Source organism: Mustela nivalis (genome assembly GCF_964662115.1).
Source record: "Mustela nivalis genome assembly, chromosome: 10".
Taxonomy (NCBI): domain Eukaryota; kingdom Metazoa; phylum Chordata; class Mammalia; order Carnivora; family Mustelidae; genus Mustela; species Mustela nivalis.
This window is the reverse complement of record NC_139029.1, coordinates 25,695,749-25,720,227: the sequence shown is the minus strand read 5'-3', so window position 1 is coordinate 25,720,227 and position 24,479 is coordinate 25,695,749. Positions and strand designations below refer to the sequence as shown.

Sequence of the window (24,479 nt, the reverse complement as noted above, 5' to 3'; positions counted from 1 at the left end):
CCCAGGCCCCTGGGATCATGACCTGAGCCAAAGGCAGAGGATAACCCACTGAGCCACCCAGGTGCCCCGTATCTTGAGTTTTGAAGCACATATATCTATGACTTATAGAAAAAAATTTTTTTACCCTTATTTGAAAATGCACTTGAGATTTAAAGCTTCTTCAGAGACAACAATTTTTAACAAAACATCTAATTTGAATTTGAAATTTTGCTAGTTATCACACAAGAGATCTGTAGGCTGAACAAATCTTAATGAAGTTAAAACATAAGTACTAGTTATATTAAGACATGTAATTAACTGAACAAGAACTCTCCTCATCCTTAAAGCCCAAATAATCAAAAGAAATGGCTTCTGTTTTTCACAGCCTAAATCTACAAGACACTACATTCATTTGAGAATCACAGAAGCAAGTGTAACACTTGAAAGCATAAATTTCTCATGGAAGACTCCTAGCTGTTAGACACTGTGAACATGCTTGGCACATGTGAGGAAAAGCAAGGACCATATGGCTGGAACTGAATGAGTGAAAGGAAGAGTGCTAAAAAATGAGAAGAGAGAAAAAGCCAGAGAATAGGTTTATTATGAATTTGCAGACAATAAAAAAAAAAAAGAGCTATATATTCAAGTGAGAAAGGAAGTCATTAAAAGATCCTGAAGAGGGATTAACATGATTTATATTTTACAGGGATCACCCTAGCTTCAATATGACTTCTTCAAGCCTGTTCAATGTTACAGGGAATGAAGAATGGAAGCAGGAAGAATAGTTATGAGACAACTGCAGTAATCCAAGGAAAAATTGGTGGCTAAGACCAGGGTAGTAATGGTGAATGTGGGGAAACAGTCAGATCTGGGTATGTTTTAAAGGTCTGTGGCATTTCCCGATGTATAAGAGGCCAGATATAAAAGAAGCAAAGGTTACATTGATACAAGGTATCATTTCATGAGATGGGAACACTAAGGGAGAACAGACAGGAAAAGGGTAACTTGATCTTAGGCTTGTTAATTTTGAGAATTTCCAACTGGACATACATTAAAAAGAGGAGTTAAAGAGGCTCTTGCCAAGCAATGACATGTATATTTGGAAATCAATGAAAAGATGGTACTTAAAACTAATGGGACTAGATAACACCTAGCAAATTTATTTACTATGGATGGAAAAGAGCTAAAACATCCTCTTCAACATTAGAAATCTGGTAGAAAGGAGGGAATCAGGAAAAGGAACTAAGATGCAACAGCCAATGAGGCAAGAAGAAAATTAGGTGACTGAAGTCAAAGAAGCTAAGTGAAGAAAGTAGTTCAACAAGAAAGGCCTGAGCAACCCTAACAAAAGCTACTGAGATAAAACATAAAATGAAGATCAGGAATGATTATTAATACTGGTAATGCGGAAATGAACTTCTAACTTGACAAAAGCTTTATCAGTGGAAAAATGAATGTGTAAACTGGAGAGGGTTGACCTCAACAGAGACAACAGAGACAGAGAAGACATAAGTGGGGAACCTTAAGTTCAGAAAACTCTCCAAAAGAACTTTGCTCTAAAATAAAGGAAAATAAGCAGAAACTGTTATAATATGCAGCAGTAAAGACTCTTTCTGACTTTATATTTTTGTTCTGTTTTCCTTGTTATTTTTTTATTTTCTGGTGAATTGTTCTTGTTATTTTTAAAAGATGGAGAATATTACAGCTTGTAGTATACTCATGGGAATGACCCAATAAAAGATACTAACTAATGAGTTCAGAATGAAAATTTGTGTGTAACAGGGGATGTGATCAGTACATAAACTTCCTTCATAAAGGATGATAGGAGTATACGTTAACGTTAAATTCAAGTAAGTTGTAAGACTTTGTGAAAGGAGAATTAAAGTTATTTTAAGCAATTTAAGTACAATATTTTCATTTGATACTGCAAGTAAACTTCATGATGCCAGGTTAGCTTTTTACTCCTGCTTAGTCCTCCTTTTACTTCTTGCTTAGTCATTGCTTTAAGAGGCATACTGATATTTCTACACTATACCTAAGAATCAACATACCTTAAAATGATGGTACAAAACCAACCAAGAAATGCAATAAACACGAAAGTGAACAGTGCAAAAGGGCTGTTGCTTTCATTGCCAATATATTACTTGATGCCTTCATACATTTTTACTCTTAATCAAAGCATAATTTTCAGAGATAAAGTAAGGTTAATTCTAATTTTAACTTTAGAAATCATGGTTCTCGGGTGCCTGAGTGGCTCAGTTAGTTGGGCGACTGCCTTCAGCTCAGGTCTTCATCCTAGAGTCCCAGGATCAAGTCCCGCCATCAGGCTCCCTGCTCAGTGGGGAATCTGCTTCTCCCTCTGACCCTCTCCCCTCTATTGCTCTCTCTCACTCTCTCTCATTCTCTCTCTCAAACAAATAAATTCTTTAAAAAAAAATCATGGTTCTCTCTCTTCAACATGGTATCATTTCAACAAGGTATCATTTCTTGAGATGGGAACACTAAGGTTGCTTTTCTCTCTTAGATTAAAAAAAAGAAAAGAAAAGAAAAACTCTGAAGCATGTAAAACAAGTAAGAATAAGCATAAAACAAGGTAATCTTGGTTCATTTTGAGATATTTCTAAGAGATGATTTTGACTCATTAAAATAAAATTTCCTCAATAATAAAAGCCTCATTGAACTATAAAATCAAGAATATAGTTTAATAGTTAAAATCCAATAAAGCCAGGAATCATTAAAAAAATGAAACATTTATTTTTATTTGGGATATATTAAGGCACACTGTCCAATCATTTGATGATCAACCAAGACTTGCAAAAGATGCATGCTAATCTGAGTTCTTTCTTACAAGTCCCATTCATAATGCAAAGTTCATGACTGCTCTTTTGGTTTCTTTAAAGCAGGATGACAAAATAAAGACACTTGTACCTCCATGTTTTTACTGACTTACCTACTAAGTTTTTCCAAAGCATTCAAATTATTCACAGAAAACAACTCACTTTTCAGAGTAAACTTCATTAGTGTAAAAACAATTAAAATCATACAATTACTATGACAAGTATTACTAAAAGAAATAGGTTTGAAAACACTGACTCTTGGTAAGCATGAAATTCATCAACAGCTGAATTTATGTGGCTTTGTCTGACATTCTAACTTCCACCCGTATTGACAGACCCTGACTCTCATTAGGATACACTTAACAGTAATACAAAGAATGGTAATTCATATATATAATACTAAACTGAAAACCAACCTTGGCTATTAATAGGCCAGTAACAATAGAAAACTTTTCATGGAAATTGGACAATAATTAGAATACAATAATCCAGTGTTCTTTCAACTTGCAGGTATTTCCCATTAGCAAGCCAGGGCCACAAAATTGTTTTTTAATAGGTTAGAATAGAAGAGGCATGGGGCTGGCTCAGTGAGTAGAGCATATGACTCTTGATCTCAGGGCTGTGAGTTCAAGCCCCATGTTACGCATGGAGATTACTTAAAAAATTAAAAAAAAATTTTTTTAAAAAGGCTAGAATAGAAAACGAAGTACATCATTCAGAGTGATAGTAAATAATACTACAAAAATGCTTGTATACACATAGGTCTCCACATAAAATATATTTCTATATGTGTCAAAGTTAGATAACTGGCAATGGATATTAACTTATTACAGTAATTATTTTACAATACATACATAAAGCAAAGCAATATGATACATAGCTAAAACTAATGCAATGTTATATACGAATTTTATCTCACTGTAAAGAATTCAAAAACAAAACAAAAACAAGCACCCCCTAGATAATCTTGCTTCTAATGCACAGATATGCTGGAGGATCATTGAGCTAAAGCAAAGCTTAATCAATGATTATCGGCCATCAGAATCTCTCGGTGACCTTACTGGAAACAGATACTTGATTTCCACATCACCCCCGAAAAGATTCTCATTCTGTAGGTCAAGGATGAGAGCCAGAATTTGAGTTCTAAGATACTCCCAGGTGATGCTAATATTGCTGATGCAAAGAGCACCCCTTGAGTAACAGGTCCTAGTTTTTTATGAGCCAGCCATAAATAAACTATGCAGATAGTAAATCACCACATCCAGAGGTTGAAAGCAATCTTCAGATTTATCAAGTCAAGCTCCTTATCAGATGGTCCAATTTCTTCCACGAAAACAGCCCACTAACCCAGCCCATTGAATCTTCTACCAACAAAGATGAACCAATGAATGTCCTACCATACCAGAAATGACTGTTAAGTCCTAATGAAGATGAATGAGTTCCCTCAAGAAGTCCCAACTGAAGATTACAGCTCTCTTTTCTTGTTTGTATTTAATTATGCATTGTTATTGTGGAACTATTCAAGTAAGTCATTGTAACCTCTACACATTCAATAAGGACAGATGAGACTCATAGGTGAGATTCACAGAACTTACTTTCACTAATTTTTGCTTTTATCTTTCCCATGGGGGGGGGTTTTGAAACCAAGGAATATTTAGAGCAATTTCATTTTATTTATAACTAAAAGGTGACCAACAAATGCTGACACTTGACATACCTCTGACAGAAATTACACATAATCAATTTCAACAGTCTACTTTGTACACTATTAAGATAAAAAAACGTGATTTTAAAGCAATTATAAAATACCTTATAAAACAAATAACCATTTGTTCTTCACTGAGGACAACTAAAGGCAACAGACTACTTTATTTAATGTTCACTGATATTTATAGTGCTCTAAAAGTAATTATCAAAAAAGCAGCAATATCTACAAACTGATAACATGCAGAGACGCATTGGGTGGCTCAGTCTGTTGAATGACTTGAGTCTTGATTTCAGCTCCGGTCATGATCTCAGGATAGTGAGATCGAGCCTCCCATCAGACTTCCTTCCACTCAACATAGTCTACTAAAGATTCTTTTTGTCTCTCTGCCCCTCCCCTCCCCTCATGCACTCTATTAGAAACAAAAGATAGCTGGGGTGCCTCGGTGGCTCAGTCGTTAAGTATCTGCCTTTGGCACAGGAAATAATCCCAGGGTCCTGGGATGGAGCCCCTGAATCAGGTTCCCTGTTCAGCAGGGAGTCTGCTTCTCCCTCTCCCTCTGCCTTCCATTCCCCCTGCTTATCCACTCTCTGTAAAATAAAATAAAATAAAATAATTGATACATTCCGTATATACCTAAAAACTGTCCAAGGTCTATTAAAACTAAAATACATCACTGTAACAGAATCTCATACACTTTAATGAAGTAAAACATTTACATGTTTTTATAATATTTCAGTATTTCAATGCATATTATTTTTCAAAGCAGAATAAAATGAAATTTTAAAAACATCATAAAAGTAAAAGTAATTTAGGCAATAGTTCCGGAAGCACATGCCACAGAAGTATGAGGAAACAATTCCAGCTGTGTCCTATAGTTATACATTCCTGCTATTCTTCCTTCTAATCCCAAAATTTCTGTAACATGGTTATATTATTTATAAAATGAAATTTTTAATTTTCACCTTCTCTCCCTTCTTACCCACCAGAATCAGCTGATAACTCTTTCTATGAGATAAACAGGAACTGTTCATACCCAGAAGCTAATTTTTTACCCTATTCCTTATAGCCAGAAAAAATTGCAATGTTAAAATAGTAATTTTAAGAGCTATAAGACTGTACAGATTGACATGCACTTTTTTGCTCTCAACAGCATCAGTAAAATTGTAATAATTTCACTCTGTTACTCTTATAAGCTCATTAAACAAAAGATACACCAATTTTACTAATTGCAAAGGAAGGAAATTCTGGCACAGGCTACAACATGGAAGAACCTTGAGGATATTATGTTAAGTGAAATAAGCCAGTCATAAAAACATAAACATAGTATGATTCCACTTATATGAGGTACCCAGAGTAGTCAAATTCATAGATAGAAAGTAGAAGGGTGGCTGACACAGCTAGAGGGAGGAGGAGGAAGGAGGAGTTATTATTTAAAAGATACCAGTTTCCGTTTTGCAAGATGGAAAATGTTATGGAGACTGGTTGCACAACAATGCCAGTGTACTTAACATTACTGAATTGTACACTTAAAAATGGCTAAGATCGGATGCCTGGGTGGCTCAGTGGGTTAATCTTCCGCCTTTGGCTCAGGTCATAATCTCAGGGTCCTGGGATCGAGCCCCAAACCGGGCTCTCTGTTCAGCAGGGAGCCTGCTTCACACACACACACACACACACACACACACACACACACACTCTCTCTCTCTCTCTCTCTCTCTCTCTCTCTCTCTCTCTGCCTACCTCTCCACTACTTGTGATCTATCAAATAAATAAATGAATTAAAAAAAATTTTTTTTAAATAGCTAGGATCTAGGTAGGGGTGCCTGGGTCGCTCAGTCAATAAAGCATCCAACTTTTTGATTTCGGCTCAGGTGATGATCTCAGGTTTGTGAGATCAATCGCCACATCAAGCTCACGTGGTGGAGTCTACTTAAGAGTCTCTCAAAAAAAAAAAAAAGCTAAGATGGTAAATTTCAGTTTATGTATATTCACAATTAAATATGCTAATAAAAATTAATATGAAGTTGAGAGAGACAGAACAAAAAATTACTAATATCAGGAATGAAAGGTACAGTAGTGATGATTTCATAGAGAGTGAAAATAAACAGGGTCACCTGGGTGGCACAGCTGGTTAAGCATCTGCATTGAGCTCAGGTCATGATCCCAGGGTCCTGGGATTGAGTCCCGCACTAGGGTTGCTGCTCAGAGGGAAGTCTGCTTCTTCCTGTGCCCCTCCCCCTGCTCATGCTCTCGCATGCAAACTCTCAAATAAATAAATAAAATCTTTAAAAAATATAAACTTAATTAAGAATAAATTTTTAAAAGCTATGAATTGAATGATAATACATTTAAAAATTATTAAGAACTTTATGGAAAGGGGACGCCTGGGTGGCTCAGTTGGTTAAGCAGCTGCCTTCGGCTCAGGTCATGATCCCAGCGTCCTGGGATCGAGTCCCACATCGGGCTCCTTGCCCTCCGCAGGGAGCCTGCTTCTCCCTCTGACTCTGCCTTCCACTCTGTCTGCCTATGCTCGCTCTCGCTCACTCTCTCTCTGGCAAATAAATAAATAAAATCTTTAAAAAAAAAAAAAAAAAAAAAAGAACTTTATGGAAGGGAAGCCTGGGTGGCTCAGCCGCTGCCTTCAGCTCAGATCATGATCCCAGGGTCCTGGGATGGAGTCCCACATCGGGCTCATTGCTCGGCAGGGAGTCTGCTTCTTTCCGCCTCTGCCTGCCACTCTGCCTGCTTGTGCACTCTCTCTCTCTCTCTCTCTCTGATAAATAAATAAATAAAATCTTTACCCCCCCCCCCAAAAAAAGAACTGTATGGAAATAAATGTGCCAGCTTAGATCTTCACTGTCCAACAAAGGAAGCCACCAGCCACCTATGTCTATTTAAATTAAATTAAAACTTCAGTTCTGCACTCATGACATTTCAAATGCTTAACTGCCACAGTACCTAGTGGCTACTATACTTTAATAGTGTACATAAAGAACACTTCCATCATCAGCAAAGTTCCTTTCAGCTATGCTGACTTATAGGAAATGCCTTGACAAGTGCAAACTGCCAAACCAGACATAGAAGAAAAAGGAAATCTGAATAGCACCAGGCCCAAATAACTTTACTAACAAATTAAATATTTAAAGAAATGTAATACCAGTCTTACATGAATTCTTTCAATAAATATAAAAGAAAGGAGTAATTCCTAATGAATTTTATGGGATTAGTATTACTCTGGAATCAGAACCAAAGAAAGACATTACAAGAGAACTTGCAAAGCCTGGGTAGCTCAGTCAGGGTAAGCATGGACTCTGATTTCACCTCAGGTCATGATCTCAGCATCCTGGAATCAAACCCTACATGGGGCCCCAAGCTCAGCATGGACTCTGTTTGTCCCTTCTCCCTCTGCTCCGCCCCAATTAAAATCTCTCTCTCCCTCTCAATAAATAAATAAAATCTTTAGGGTGCCTGGGTGGCTCAGTGGGGTAAAGCCTCTGCCTTCGGCTCAGGTCAAGATCCCAGGGTCCTGGGATGAGCCCTCCATCAGGCTCTCTGCTCAGCAGGGTGCCTGCTTCCTCCTCTCTGCCTGTTTGTGATGGCCTTCTGTCAAATAAAGTCTTAAAAAAAATAAAAAATAAAATCTTTAACAACAAAAAAAGGAACTTTACACCAATACCCTTCATAAATATAGATGCTTAAAAGACTAGCATACTTAAAATACTAGCAAACTGAATGAAAATATATAAAACAAATAATACATCAAAACAAAGTAGGATTTAACCCATGAATGCAACATAGGTTTAGTACTGAAATAAGTCAGTTCACCACATAACACAATAAAAGAAAAAACAAAACCATCTCAGTAAATGAAGAGAAATCATCTGACAAAATTTAATATTCATTCATTAAAAAAATCTTTGAGCAAACAATATAAAGAGAAGAGAAAGTCCTCAGACCAGGGAGTATATCTACAAAGATAATAAAGGTCATTTGGAAACCGGAAAAAAGAATTTTCAATCATTATAATATAATAAAAAGTAGAAATACATTTGAAGGAAGCAAAGAAAGGATTATTATTCAATAACGTAGCAAGGAATAACTGGCTATCTCCGTGCGGGAAAGCTGTTCATAAACTTATCCACAAACAAAAAATCCAGGCACAATACTGGAAAGGCTATAGATAGACAGATATAGATATGTACACATACATATATTTATTTATTTTTATTTTTATTTATATTAAATTTTATTAAACCATGTGCAGAATATGTAGACTAAAAAGTACAAGATTATTTAGAAACTTAATAATCTAGATACTATTTAAACAGAGAAGACCTAAATAAGATAACTGAATATATTTAAGATGTCACTTCTCCCCCAAATTAATCTACAGATAATGCAATTCCAATCAAAGTCCCAGTGGCTTATCTGTATAAATTTATATATTAATTCCAAAATAGATATGTAAATGCAAAGAACTTCTACAGACAAAACAATATTTAAGAACAGAGGTGGAGGGCGCCTGGGTGGCTCAGTGGGTTAAGCCTCTGCCTTCAGCTCAGGTCATGATCTCGGGGTCCTGGGATCGAGTCCCACATCAGGCTCTCTGCTTGGCGGAGAGCCTGCTTCCTCCTCTCTCTCTCTGCCTGTCTCTCTGCCTACTTGTGATCTCTCTCTGTCAAATAAATAAATATAAAAATCTTTAAAAAAACAAAAAGAAAAGAAAAGAAAGAACAGAGGTGGAATGGAGCATCTGGGTGGCTCAGTTGGTTAAGCATTTGACTTAGGGTGGTTATGACCCCAGGGTTTTGGAACCAATCTCTGCAGTGGGCTCCCTGCTCCCTCTCCCTCGGCCCCTCCCCCTGCTCATGCTCTCTCTCTAATAAACAAATAAAATCTTTAAAAAAATGTATCTAGAATAGTAAAACAACTTTGAAAAATATGCCTTAGATTTAATATAAAATTAATCAAGACAGTGCGGTATCAGCCTAAGAACAGACCTATAGATCCATAGAACAAAGTGAGCCCAGAAATTGACCCAGCATACAGATAACTGATTTTCAACAGAAGTACCGAGACAAATCAATAAAAGAATAACTTTTTCAATAAATGGTGCTGAATCAACTATATACCACACACAAAACTATATATTTGACTCTTACATTATATTATATACAAAAACTAAGTTGACATGGATGATGAACTTAATTATAAAAGCTAAAACCATCAAATTTCTAGGGGGGGAAAAGTATAAATATTCATGATCTTGGAATATGTTTCTTAGGACACAAAGAACACAGATCACAAAAATAGAGAAATAATAATAAAATGAGGGCTTTTTTCATCAAAATTAAAAACTGTGCTTTTCAAGGACACCACTGAGGTCATGAAAAGCCAAGTCACGAGATGGGTGGATGGATATGAAGAAATTTGCAGACAGATACAGATAGATGGAGATAAATATCCCCACCTATTTCAATCTATTGGTCTATGTAACAGAAGACTTGCATCCAAAACATGTAAGAATCCTTACTACCTAATAACAAAAAAACATACTACTGAAGTTAAAATGGGCAATGATTTGAATAGACACTTCACAAAAGAATATTTAAGAATGACCAATCCACCCATTAAAAAGATGTGACACATCATTAGCAAGGAAATGCAAATTAAAACCACAATTAGATGCCACTGTCCTTCCCACTAAATTGCCTCAAATTCAAAAGACAAAAAGACCACTTAAATAAAATGGATAAACTCCTTGAAAAATAAAACTTGCCAGAACTGACAAAAGATGAAATATAAAAATAGAAAAACTTAATTTCTACTTGAACATTTTAATTTATAACTTAAACTCTCACACCAAGAAATCTCCAAGCATAAATTTCACTGGTGAATTCTAGAAAACATTTAATAAAGCTATAACTCCAAGTGTAAACAAACTATCCATTTTAACAAAATATTAACAAATGGAATCCAGGAATATATGAATTACCAGTATTTTTCAGCCATTCCACAAGGTAAACTGGGAATATATTTTTAAAAATGTAGGGCGCCTGGGTGGCTCAGATGGTTAAGCATCTGCCTTCAGCTCAGCTCATGATCCTGGGGTCCTGGGATCGAGTCCTATTCATCGGGCTCCCTGCTTAGTGGGAAGCCTGCTTCTCCCTCTCCCCTTGCTCCTCCGGCCAGTTCATGCTCTCTCTCTTGAGTAAATAAAACCTTTTAAAAAAATGTAATAAAGCCTAAGTGATACAAACTAACAATAATTAGCCCTAAATAACAAAATATGAGAAGCAACTAACTGAACTCATAAATTAGTCAATGGTGACAATTACCATGATTATCATTTAATGTAATCCTCTAAATTTTAATAAAAATAATAAATTATATAACTTGAGCAGTCACTGGAAAAGAGAAATAAAATAATTTTAGTTGATAGGGTTTTGTATGGATAACTACAGATTCAAATTTTACTGCTACTAAAAATTTTACTACTAGAGGGGTGCCAGGGTGGCTCAGTCATTAAGTATCTGCCTTTGGCTCAGGTCCTAATCCCAGGGTCCTGAGATGGAGCCCCACATTGGGCTCCCTGCTCAGTGGGAAGCCCACTTCTCCCTCTCTCCCTGCTAGTGTTCTCTCTCATTTCTCTTTCTGTCAAATAAATAAATAAAATCTTTATAAATAAATAAGTGAATAAATAAAATACTACTAGATTTAGAGGCACCTGGATGGTACAGATGGCTAAGCGGCCAACTCTTGGTTTCCGCTCAGGTCATGATCTCAGGATCACGAGTTGGAGACCCATTTCAGGTTCAATGCTAGGCAGAGCTTGCTTGAGATCCTCTCTCGCTCTTCCTGTAACCACCCCTCTCTTTAAAAAACTAAAATAACAAAAGATGGGATGCCTGGGTGGCTCAGCTAATTAAGTGTCCCACTCTTGGTCTCAGTTCAGGTCATGAATCTCAGGGTCATGAATCAAGCCCCTCATTGGGTTTCACAATGGGCACAGAGCCTACTTAAAAAAATAGATAAAATTTAAGTTAAATAAAATTAAATAAAATTAAATGAACAAAGGATAAAATTAAGAAGGCAATGGCTTAACACAGCAGGAAAATGTCTATACCCAAAGCCAATGCATATATAGTAATAATAAAATATTTTTTATAATAATACATACAAATAAAACCAATGACACTGGTATAGAAATAAATATTAATATATAGTAATATATAATTTTGTAAATATTAACAGAATTTTAACAATTTCCAGAAAGAGATTTCCACACATATAGAACTTAAATATATCTCAGTGCCAATTCAGTTCAGTGACAAAAAGATCAACTATTTAGATGGAAAGATGAATTATTTAACATCCAGTAGCATGCGCCACCCATCTGAAAAAAAAGAGTGAATCCTAATCTTATCCTACATCCAAAAATAAATGTCAAATTAATTAAGACTTAAATGCTAAAACATAAAAAGCTTACAAGGTAATCCTCTACAGGTCATAAAATGTTACTGAAAAGCATTAAAGATTTAAATAAATGGAAAGACATACCAAGTTCATAGATAGGAGACTAAATATTACATACGTACAAATCCTCTGTTCATCTACAGACTCGGGAAAATTCCAATCAATTCCCAATTTTGTTATTTTATTTTGTTATTTAAAGGAAATTGGTAAAATATTTCTAAAATGAACACTGGCAAGAATCAGCAAAATATTCCTAAAGAACAATTTTCTGGGGGCGCCTGGGTGGCTCAGTGGGTTAAAGCCTCCCTCCGCTTTCGGCTCAGGTAGTGGTCCCAGGGTCCTGGGGTCAAGCCCCGGATTGGGCTCTCTGCTTAGCAGGGAGCCTGCTTCCTCCTCTCTCTCTCTCTGCCTGCGTCTCTGCCTACTTGTGATCTCTGTCTGCCAAATAAATAAATAAAATCTTAAAAAAAAAAAAAGAACAATTTTCTGGGATGTGAAGTATCAGATTATCAAGATTTATCATACATCAAATTAATTAAAACAACATGGTACTGCCCAGAAATAAACAAATAGCCTACCCAAAAATGTGGGAAAAACCCCAGATACACGTTATAGAGTAGGTTCATAGATCACCATGAAAAGGAAATACTACTTGATAAATGGTGGTGAGACAATCTGTTAGCATTATGAAAAAATCAAATTAAGAAACCTTAACCCAAGCTATATAAACAATTAAATCTAGGATAATTCAAGAGCTACATGTAAAAGATAAAATCAATGACTATTTCAGGAAATAATATACAAGGTCTCTTTCTTATCTCAGCCTAGATAAGCTTTTCCAAAAGGAAACTTTTTTTTTAAAGCAAACATAACGGAAAAGACTCATAAATTTACTATGATTCAACTGCATTAAAATTAACTTCTCCTTATGAAAAAACTTTTAAAACACAAGTCATGAATTGGAAGTTATTTGCAATAACTGTAAGTGATGAATTTTTGTTAAGGATATTTAGAGAGCTTCTCCAATTCAGTTAAGACCAAGAACAGGGGCGCCTGGGTGGCTCAGTGGGTTAAAGCCTCTGCCTTTGGCTCAGGTCATGATCCCAGAGTCCTGAGATCGAGCCCCGCATCGGGCTCTCTGCTCAGCAGGGAGCCTGCTTCCCCCTCTCTCTCTCTGCCTGCCTGTCTGCCTACTTATGATCTCTGTCTGTCAAATAAATAAACAAAATCTAAAAGAAAAGAAAAGACCAAGAACCCAATAGCAAGTGGACAACACATTTAATTAAACAGGTGTTTTGCCAAAGAGGAAACAGAAATGGCTAAAAACATGAAAAAATTCAACTAAATTACTAATCAAGGAAATGCAATGTTTTAAAAAATATCAATTCCATGTTGTATCTACCATACTGACAAAATTTAAAAGTCCAATATCATCACGTGTTGGCCAGATGCACAGTGAAAAAAACTCTGAACACAATGGTATAAGTGAAAATAGATAAACTACTTAGGAAAATAAATTCTGCATTTCTCGTTAAGTTGAGAATATACACAGGCTAGGACTGAGCAATCACCGTCCCATATATACTCTTGAACAAGGGCAGATAAACTATGTGTGCATGCCAAATCCAGAATTTTTAAATGGTTTAAAAAAAAAAACCAACAACCAAAGGAGAAACATTTCCTGACATATGGAAAATTATGTGAAGTTCAAAATTCAGTGTCCACAGTTTTACTGGAAACAGACACATTAATACCCTTACATACCTGCCAAGAACACACAGCTGAGTTGTTACAATAGAAACAGTATGACCTATGACTACACTGAGACACAGTTATGCTTCCATCACAGCAAATTTACTGCAGTGGTAACAATGAGAGCTATAACATTTTCTGCTAATCTCATGGAATAGAGAGGAAGTAACAAGACCTTTCAATACCAGAAACAAAGAATAGTAATTTTAGACCACTTGCCTAAAATAGCAATCAATGTACTTCCTACAATTTGACTTCCAGGGCCCTAAAATAAAGAAATTGGATCCCAAATATTACAGGTGGGAAATCTTTGAAGTATATTCATATCTGAGGGGAGATCAACCCAACCCAACCCAAAGAACTAGACTGACTAACATTGCAACTGTAGTTTGAACAAAAGTTCTTTTTGAAAGGGCTATTTAAAGGCGCCTTTAAAGAGCTCAGTCTTAGGATACTGAATTATACACTTAAAAATAATTAAGATTGGGGGTTGCCTGGATAGCTCGTTTCCTTGAGCAGCCAACTCTTGGTGACTCTTGGTTTCAGCTCAGGGCAAGATCTCAGGATCCTGGGATTGAGCCCCACCTCCAACTGCGCGCTCAGCAGGGAGCCTGCTTGATTGAGGCTTTGGTCTCTCACTCTCCCTCTGCCCCTCCCAGCTACTCACACAGGAGCTCCCTTTCTCTCTCCCTAAATAAATAAATACATAAATAAACCTTTAAAGAAAATAATTAAGATGCTACATTTTATGTTCTTACCATGGTTTTTTAAAATTGTATTTACTGAATAAATACAAATCACTGATAAATGAATCACAGCTACATACAACAGTATAGTCAAGTCTCAGGAATATATAATAAACAGAAAGTGGTAACATACAATAGAATTCAAAAACTACACAAAGTCCATAAACAAGCAAAACTAAAGAATATCTTGTTAATGGTGTAGAGGCCATAAAAAGTATACAGAAAAGCAAGGAAATAAGCAAAATCCAGGATAATAGCTATTTGGAGACAAGAACAAAATGGGACTGAAGGATTGGCATGAAACACACACAAAAAATGCACATTTTATTTTTTTTATATTTTATTTATTTATTTGACAGAGATCACAAATAGGCAGAGAGATAGGCAGAGAGAGAGGAGGAAGCAGGCTCCCTGCTGAGCAGAGAGCCTGTTATGGGGCTCAATCCCAGGACCCTTGGGATCATGACCTGAGCTGAAGGCAGAGGCTTTACCCCACTGAGCCACTCAGTCGCCCCAATGCACATTTTTAAAAAGCAGGGTGGTGAAGCCAAGGGCTTTTATTTTTAATATAGCTCACATTATAAATATTTTGTATTTAATATTTTATAAAAGTATTTTCTCATACTCCAAGAAACTAGGATAGCATATATTCAAAGGGTAAGGAAAACTTTTTTAACCAAGACTGCAAACTGTGATTGTAAAAAGATCAAATTTTTTTATATTAAAAACATTTGTTTAGGGGCACCTGGGTGTCTCAGCTGGTTGAGCAGACTTGGCCTCAGGTCATGATCCCAAAGTCCTGGAATGGAGTCCAGCATCCAGCTCCCTGCTCAGCGGGGAGTCCACTTCTCCCTCTACCTCCTACTTGTGTTGTCTCTCTCTTCTGCATGTTCTCTCTCTCAAATAAATAAATAAAGTCTTAAAAAAATTTTTTTGTTTAGGAAAAGATGACGCAAACAAAAGGAAACAAAAAAAGGAAATCAAAAACTCCTACTCCAGGGGCGCCTGGGTGGCTCAGTGGATTAAGCCGCTGCCTTCGGCTCAGGTCATGATCTCAGGGTCTTGGGATCGAGTCCCGCATCGGGCTCTCTGCTCAGCAGGGAGCCTGCTTCCCTCTCTCTCTCTCTGGCTGCCTCTCTGTCTACTTGTGATTTCTCTCTGTCAAATAAATAAATCTTTAAAAAAAAAAAAAAAAAAAAACTCCTACTCCATTATTTAAAGAACTGTAGGTCACATATTCTATTAAGTTAAATTTTCTGAGTGAATGACCATCTTTTTAAAAGTACACCTGAGGGTGCCTGGGTGGCTCAGTGGGTTAAGCCTCTGCGTTCAGCTCAGGTCACGGTCTCAGGGTCCTGGGATCAAGCCCTGCATTGGGCTCTCTGCTCAGCGGGGAGCCTGCTTCCCTTCTTCTCTCTCTCTGCCTGCCTCTCTGCCTACTTGTGATCTGTCAAATAAATAAATAAAATCTTTAAAATCTTTAAAAAAAAAAAAAAAGGTATACCTAAATCTTCTTTCAGATTTATCTTTACCATGCCTACTATGACTCACCTTAACAACTAATATTACAGTATTAAAAAAGCCTGGCATGGCTGGGTGGCTAGTCAGTTGAGATTTGGACTCGATTTCAGCTTGGGTCATGATCTCAGGGTCCTGAGATGAAGCCCCACATTGTCCGGGATCCATGCTCAGCATGAAGTCTGCTTGGGAATCCCTCACTCAATCTCCCACTGCCCCTCCCCCTGCTTATGTGTGCATGTGTGCACTCCTGCTAAATAAATACATAAAATCTTTTTAAAAATTTAAATTTAGGGATGCCTGAGTGAATCAGTTGGGCGTCTGCCTTCAGCTTGGATCATGACCCTGGGGTCCTGGGGATCAAGTCCTATATCAGGCTCCTTGTTCAGAAGGGAGTCAGCTTCTCCCTCTGCCTGCTGCTTCCCATTTGTTTTCTCTGACAAATAAAGAAAATCTTTAAAAATATATTTTTTTGAAAATTTTAAGACTACAAATTGTCATGAAAAAACTTTAAGATAACGGGCAAAGAATACTTATTTAGTTAACAAATATTTTTAACTAGACAATACAGAGGAGCCAGTCCAAATGCTGAACTTATTAAAAACTGCTTAATTCAATTCAACAGGAGTTAAGAAAAATGCAGAATCAAGTTAATAATGTGCTATTTCATATCCGTCAGATCGCCAAACCTGAAGAAGAACTAAAATATACATTAATGGGATGGGGGGGTGTTCTTATACACTTCTCATGGAAATGTAAGGCATTCAAATTTTGAAAAGCAGGCAAGCAACATCTATTAAAATTACACATACCTTTACTGAACAATACCCACTCTTCATAATCTACGTACACATACAAAATGGACATTTTAACCCACATAAGGACATTCTTAAAGGAATTTTAATGCATCATCATTCATTATGGTAAAAAAAACTAAAATAATATCAATGCCTAGCAGGGCAAAAGATGACTTGTACATCTAAATCATGGGATATTACAAAGAGCTGGAGCTCTCCCAGTTGAGGTGGAAGGATATCATGAAATACTCCTAAATGAGAGAAGGTAGGCAGAAAAATCTATGTAAATGATGATACCACCTGCTGAACAAAAAATTTTTAAAAAGCTTCAAAACCCTTACATATATTTATCTGTATACATTTATGCAAATAATGATTTTAGAAACAATGGAGAAAAACATGGAAGACTACCTACAAAGGTGTAGGTGGGATGGAGGTAGGGACAATAATATGGAAAGGAAAAATTGGGGCACCTGGGTGGCTCAGTTGATAAAGCATCTGCCTTTAGCTCAGGTCAAGATCCCAGGGTCCTGGAATGAAACACCTGTCAGGCTCCCTGCCCAGCAGGGCATCTGCTTCTCCCTCTCCATCTGCCCCTCCCTTCCACTTGTGCTCTTTTGTGCTCTCTATCTCAAATAAAAAATAAATAAAATCTTTTTTTTTTTTTAAAGCATTAAAAAAAGGAAAGACTAAGAGAGAAAACGTTACTTGTAAAAAAATCATATATGATCAGATTCATCAATCTTTGTTTCTATATTATAGGAGGCAGTCAACGTTACGAAGATCCAAATATAGACCTAAAAGATTAATTTTTTAAAGTCATCTTCTGATACATAATAAAATATCCTATGATAGCATTATATGTTGTGAAGTCAGGTTGTATTTTCCAAATATGGCTGCAACAGTAGCTCCTGTCTACATGGTTTTCTACAATGTGACTTTGACCCTTCTGTCAGGAAGTGAGGTATGAATACTCTTTTCTTCTAAATCTAAGCATGCTTGTGACTGACCTCCTCATAGCCAAAAGAATGTGGTGGAAGTGATGCCATGTGACTTCTGAAGGTAGGTCAGAAAAGATACAGCTTCCACCTTATTCACTGAACTACTCTTGCTTGGAGCCTGAGCCACCAACAAAAATTTCTTACTATCCTGAGGCTGCCATACTGACACATAGGAGGCACTCAAGCTGGCAGTCCCAGTTTTTGTGCCCTCAAAGCCCAGACCAGATATGAATGAATAAACTTACAGATTATTCCAAGACCACTAAGTTCAGGAGAGCTAGTTACCTCTCACTATGTAGTCTAAAAAACCTGTTATCTCTCAAAAATATTAACAAACTAATTCCAAAGAGAAAGAAAGTACTCATAGACCCTACTTATGGAAGTTACCTTAATTAACAAAACAAAAAATTGCATATTCTCCTTGACTCAGTAACGCTAGATAACAAAACTTATCTTAAGAATACAAATTCCCTTGGATGATTCATCACTTCTATTTTTGGAATTTATTCTACAGAAAAGGATACACTCGCTTTGTCTACTTCAACAAGTAAACAAAAATGTGTATAGGAATACATACTTAATATTGTTTGTAATAATAAAAAACTGAAAATAATATACACATATATAAAAGAGTTAAGTTGGTTAAATTATAATACAGCCATACAATGAAATACCAAGTAGCCATCAGAAAGGATGGAATAGGCCAAAATCCACTGACATAGAAAGACATTTAGGCAGTTGAATAAAAAAAGGAAGAACAGTACCACACGATCCCTATAGGCATACAAAAATCCCCATTCATCATCTATAGATCTATATATATTCACAGAAAAAAAGTCTGGAAAGATATATATTAAACTTTTAAAACTGATTATTTTTAGAGAATAGTGAAGACAAAGGCTTTCATTTTCTATTTTAATCATTTTTGTATTATAAAATTGAATGTATTACTTTTATAATCCTAAGAAACAAAGTTGGGTATTTTTTTTTTTAAGAGAATCATGTAACAGAAAGACTATAAACAGAAAATTAAGAGACCCTGTAAACAAAGTATAACCTTTACTGAATAGTAATTATAAGCTTCTATATGATTCATACATACACAAAACATGGCTATATTTCAACATTAGTAACTATGAGAATAAAATATTTACTAAAAAATTGTAAAACTCTTACAATTAAGATTAATTTGCTTAAGATATTAACAGGGTGATGAGATCTAAACTAAATCAAATTATACCATCACATTAATAGGCCCTAATTAAACACTGTTACAGATAAATGCTCTATCTAGACTCGATTACTATCTATCTAAGGACATGACTGTTTTTTTTCTAAAATGGTACTTACAGTTCTCTACAATTTCATCAAAAACTGCACCAGTTTTCTGCTCAAACTGAAAAAGCAAAAAAGGAAAGAAAAAAATAACATTATTGTCACATTCTATCTTACTTTCCAGTATCCCTCCTCACTCCCCCAAAAGCTGTAATTTCCAACGCAAAGTATACAAATTCATAACATAAACAAAACACTGCCACACAGAGTAAAATTTAGAACAAAAGAAATCCTTACATGAAAGCCCCAAACCAAAAATAAATACATGCCCTCATATAAAAAACTTATTTTTAAATCACTTTTAAGTCACAAAATAAATAGTCATATACATTTAAAATAATAATAATAAAGACAGCCACACTTACAAAAAACTTACTAACACTTAACTGGTAACTACATAAAACTTCTAATCAAAATTAAACAGAACAATCAGCATCAAATACGTTTTGCTCTTGGCCAAAAATCTGCCACTCTTCAAATGAAAGCCAAATTTCCAAATTTTCAAATTTCAAATGAAATGGTTCCTATTTCCATAATGTTATGGCCTAAGACAGAAGCAGAGCCAAGTCTGAAGTAGTTTTGGATCCTTAAGACAGAGATCCAGAAGGGGTGGGGGGAGGGATGGGACTCACTCAGGGGTGAGGCATGCCACTCTTGATCTCTGGGTTGTAAGTTCGAGCCTCATGTTAGGTGTAGAGATTATTTAAAAAAAACAAAAACAAAAACAAACAAACAAAAAAAAAAACGAAAATTTTATCTATCTATCTATCAGAGGCCTGGATCGGGGGGAGGAACTACAACAAAGGCAACTCTACTCAGAAGCTAAAAACATTCCCATGCTCCATTTTAGTCTGTAAAGTTCTCCTCATTTTGGAAAGTGTGAGCATTCCAGCCTCTTGTTTTTCTTCCTGCTACTCATCAATAAGGCAAGAACACAAGGAAGGCTGCTTCTTGATAAACATTGTCCACTGATGCCCAAAGTATGTATCCCCATTCAAGAGAGAAACTTCTCAAAAAGAACTGCCTAGATATCTACATAACTACAGAGGAAACGCAAAAGCTGGCTGTAGTAATCTATAGTATCTGAAATGTATAAATGTGAAGAGACAACCAACGATCCAAGGTTTCTGAAATAAATTAACTATGTGAAGCCTGGGTGGCTCAGTGGGTTAAACCTCTGCCTTCAGCTCAGGTCATGATCTCAGGGTCCGGGGATCAAGCCCTACATAGCCCTCTCTGCTCAGTGGGGAGGCTGCTTCCCCTTCTCTCTCTGCCTGACTCTCTGCCTACTTGTGATCTCTCTGTCAAATAAATAAATAAAATCTTAAAAATAAAAATTAAAAAAAAAAACCGTGTGAAGGAGAAAGCTCAAGGCGAATAAAGAGAATCAATACTCTCGAAGGAAACAATTTACAGAAAGGAAACTTCTAAGATACAAAAAAAAAAAAAAGAAAAATAGAAACAACCATGACAAGGAGACAAGGAACTACTTAGAAACAGAAAAATGACAGCAAAAATTTAAATTTTACTGGAAAGTCTAGTGATAAAATTCTGTTTCAAAAACAAAATCACAGGGCTCCTGGGTGGCTCAGTCGTTAAGCGTCTGCCTTTGGCTTAGGTCATGATTCCAGCATGCTGGGGTCAAGTCCCACATCGGGCTCCCTGCTTGACGGAAAGCCTGCTCTCTCTCCCACTCTCCCTGCTTATATTCTCCCTCTCTCTCTCTCTCTCTCTCTCTGTGTGTGTTAAATAAATAAATAAAATCTTAAAAAAACAAAGTCAAAGAGCTAGAAAAGACAGCCTGTATGATGACACGGAAGGACTGAAGTAGTAGGTCTAGGAGCAATCTCAAGGGCACCCCCACAGGAGAGAATAATGGAAAGGTGAAATAACAGAAGAAAATTTTCCTCAACAAAAAAATACAAACACTTGAGACTGAATGAGCCTACCAAACACCAAAGAAGAGATGGAAAAAAGATACATACTGGTGAAATTTCAGAATTCCAAAAGAAAACAGCAGAGGAGTAAAATAAGATTATACTGTAGGTGATTCATAAAACACATTTAACATAACTGAACTCAACTATATAAACATGAAAAGGAATGGAAAGAAATAGTAAAGGCCACTCCACCTACCAACTACCCAACAAGTTATGACCCAAAATAAAAGAGAAATGGGACATGTGACTCGGCAAGCCAAAAAATCAAAGTACTTGTATGAACAAAAGGGGATCTAAGCATTTAAAGATAAGACACATGTTATACAATACTGCCCCTATACACTTTGCATACACAACAGAAGAAACTACAATCTTGCTCAAGGATATAAGAAAAGATAAAACGTAGTAGTGACACTATCCATGGTGATATGTCTATACTTTATGGGTAAATTAGAGGGATTTTCTAAGGTAAATTGGATTATATACCATTTACATATAATTATATGAGCTGATTATAAAACCTAAGCAAGGGGCGCCTGGGTAGCTCAGTGGATTAAAGCCTCTGCCTTTAGCTCAGGTCATGATCCCAGGGTCCTGGGATCGAGCCCCGCATTGAGCCTGCTTCCTCCTCTCTCTGCCTACTTGTGATCTCTGTCAAATGAATAAATAAAATCTTAAAAACAAACAAACAAAACCTAAGCAATAATATAGTATTGTGATTTAGTCTCCTAACTAAAACCATGTTCTGTAAGAAACAACAATCAAGCTGATATCACACTTCTCTGCAAGCTGGAACACAAAAGCTCAATGATTTTCAAGTTCTAAGAGAAAAAAAAACTTATACCATACAAATTTTATTATGAAAAATACTTAACAAAATGGATTAAAATTATACTGGACACAAGAAACAGAAGCAACTAATTATGATTCAGAAGAAATAAAAAGACCTAGATGGGAAGAACATAAGAAGACACTTCAGAAAACACTTTTGTTTGTTTGGCAAAAATTCTATGATTCAATTTTCTTCTCTACAGTTCAAAACAGAAACTGCTTTCTTACCTCTCTTTCCCTCCCTCCCAAACAGAAAACAAAAACAAAGACAAAGACTGAAAATATTGCCACAGATGCCAAACAACTAAAAAGTTTGTTTGTAATATACAGTATCATCCACAATGTGTCCCCCCCCCCTTTTTTTCTGACACTGGTAAACATTTCAAAACCATAGAGACAAAATAGACTAGTGCCTGCCTAAAGCTGAAGGGAGTAGCAAGAGTAGGAATGCTTTTTCTTTCTTTTCTTTTTTTAATTGTAGTATAGTTGACACAGTGTTAGTTTCAGGTGTATAACACAGAGATACAACAATTCTCTGTTATACATTATGCTACGCTCACCAGAAGTGTTGCTACCACATATCACTAATATGACATGATTAAAATACCACTGACTATATTCCTTATGCTGTACCCTTCATCCCCATAACCCCCTCATTTCCTTACTGGAAGCCTGTACCTCCCATTCCCGTTGACTGCCTTTTGCCCAGCACCACACCCTCTGACAACCACCAGTTTGTTCTCCCTACTTATGGGTCTGGTTCTCCTTTTTGCTTATTCATTTGCTTTATGAGATACCACACACAAGTGAAATGACTTTGTTTTTGTCTTTCTCTGGCTTATTCCACTTAGCCTAATACTCTCCAGGGTCATGCATGTTGTCACAAATGGCAAGATCTCCTCCTTTTCTATGGTTGAGTAATATTCCATTGTGTACATATACCACATTTTCTTCATCCATTCATCCAGCAATGGACATTAAGGTTGCTCCATATCTTGGCTACTGTAAATAATGCCACAATAAATAAGGTTGCATGTACCTCCTCAAATGAGTGTTTTCATTTTCTCTGGGTAAAGACCCAGTAGTGGAATCACACAGTATTTCTATTTTTAGTTTTTTGAGGAACCTCTATACAGATGCTTTCCTGTGGCTGTATAATTTATATTCCCAACAGTGCACAAGGGTTCCTTTTGCTCTAAATCCTCACCAACACAGATTTCTTGTGTTACTTCTGCCATTCTGACAGATGTGAGGTGATATCTCATTGTGATCTTGATTTCTATCTCCCCAAAGATTAGTGATGTTGCACATCTTTTCATGAGTCCGGTTAGCCATCTCTACATCTTCTTTGGGAAAATGTATTTTCAGATCCTCTGTCCATTTTTAATCAAATTATTTGGTTCTTTTTCATGTTGTGTAAGTTCATTACATATGTGAGATATTAACCCTTTTATCAGGTTTATCATTTGCAAATATCTTCTTCCATCCACTAGGCTGCCTTTCCACTTTATTGGTTTCCTTCACTGTGCAAAAGCTTTTTATTTTGGTATATTTTATTTTTGCTATTACTTCCCTTGCCTGAAGAGACATATCTAGAAATATGCTGCTAAGGTCAAAGTCAAAGAAATTACTGTTTATATTTTCTTCTAAGAGCTTTATGGTTTCAGGTCTCATATTTAGGTCCTTTTTTTTTTTTTTTTTAAGATTTTTTATTTATTTATCAGAGAGAGAGAAGGGGAGAGAGCGAGCACAGGCAGACAGAATGGCAGGCAGAGGCAGAGGGAGAAGCAGGCTCCCCGCTGAGCAAGGAGCCCATGTGGGACTCGATCCCAGGACGCTGGGATCATGACCTGAGCCGAAGGCAGCTGCTTAACCAACTGAGCCACCCAGGCGTCCCTCATATTTAGGTCCTTAATGCATTTTGAAATTATTTTTTTGTATATGGTGTAAGAAAGTGGTCCAGTTTCATTTTTTGTATGTAACTGTCTAGTTTTTCCTAGCACTTACTGAGAAGACTGTTTTTTCCCTTCTTAACCGCCTTTGTCATAGACTAACTAACCATATAAACATGGGCTTATTTCTGGGCTTTCTATTCTGTTCCACTGATCTATGTGTCTAGATACTATATCTAGACACATAGATAGATACTAGATACCACAGTACTGGTACTGTACCAGTAGTATACTTTTTTATTACAGCTTTGTAGTCAATATGGGTACAGGACTTCTTTCTTGGTGATGAAAATGTCCTTAAACTGACTGTGATAGCACAACAATGAAAATATTAAAAACTACTGAACTGTGTGGCTGCTCAACAAAGTGCAAGCAGGTAACACTAAAAATACTCTCAATTAAATGACAGGCAAGACTCCAGGATACCTGTTTCACCTATATCTCAACAACTGGGTGACAAAAACTTATAAGTAACACTTAGTTTGGTGATGATATAATGGTTTTATGAACCATGTTTGAGTGCTTCTTGTCCAACCTATACATTTATAAGAAATTAGTATAAGCAGTTTCTATAAATTTATCTATGAAATTAATGTCCTACTAGTCA

General features: G+C 36.3%; 1 protein-coding gene across 10 annotated transcripts in view; it reads right to left on the bottom strand.

Annotated features, from left to right (window-relative positions):
- Nucleotides 1-24,479, bottom strand: part of ZMYM4 (zinc finger MYM-type containing 4) — a 150,206-nt gene that overhangs the window by 59,893 nt on the left and 65,834 nt on the right. For all 10 annotated transcript variants that reach the window (XM_082686833.1, XM_082686834.1, XM_082686831.1 and 7 more), the window contains one exon: nt 19,165-19,210. In XM_082686833.1, coding sequence (XP_082542959.1) covers nt 19,165-19,210 — 46 coding nt within the window. The remainder of the gene's footprint in view (nt 1-19,164; nt 19,211-24,479) is intronic.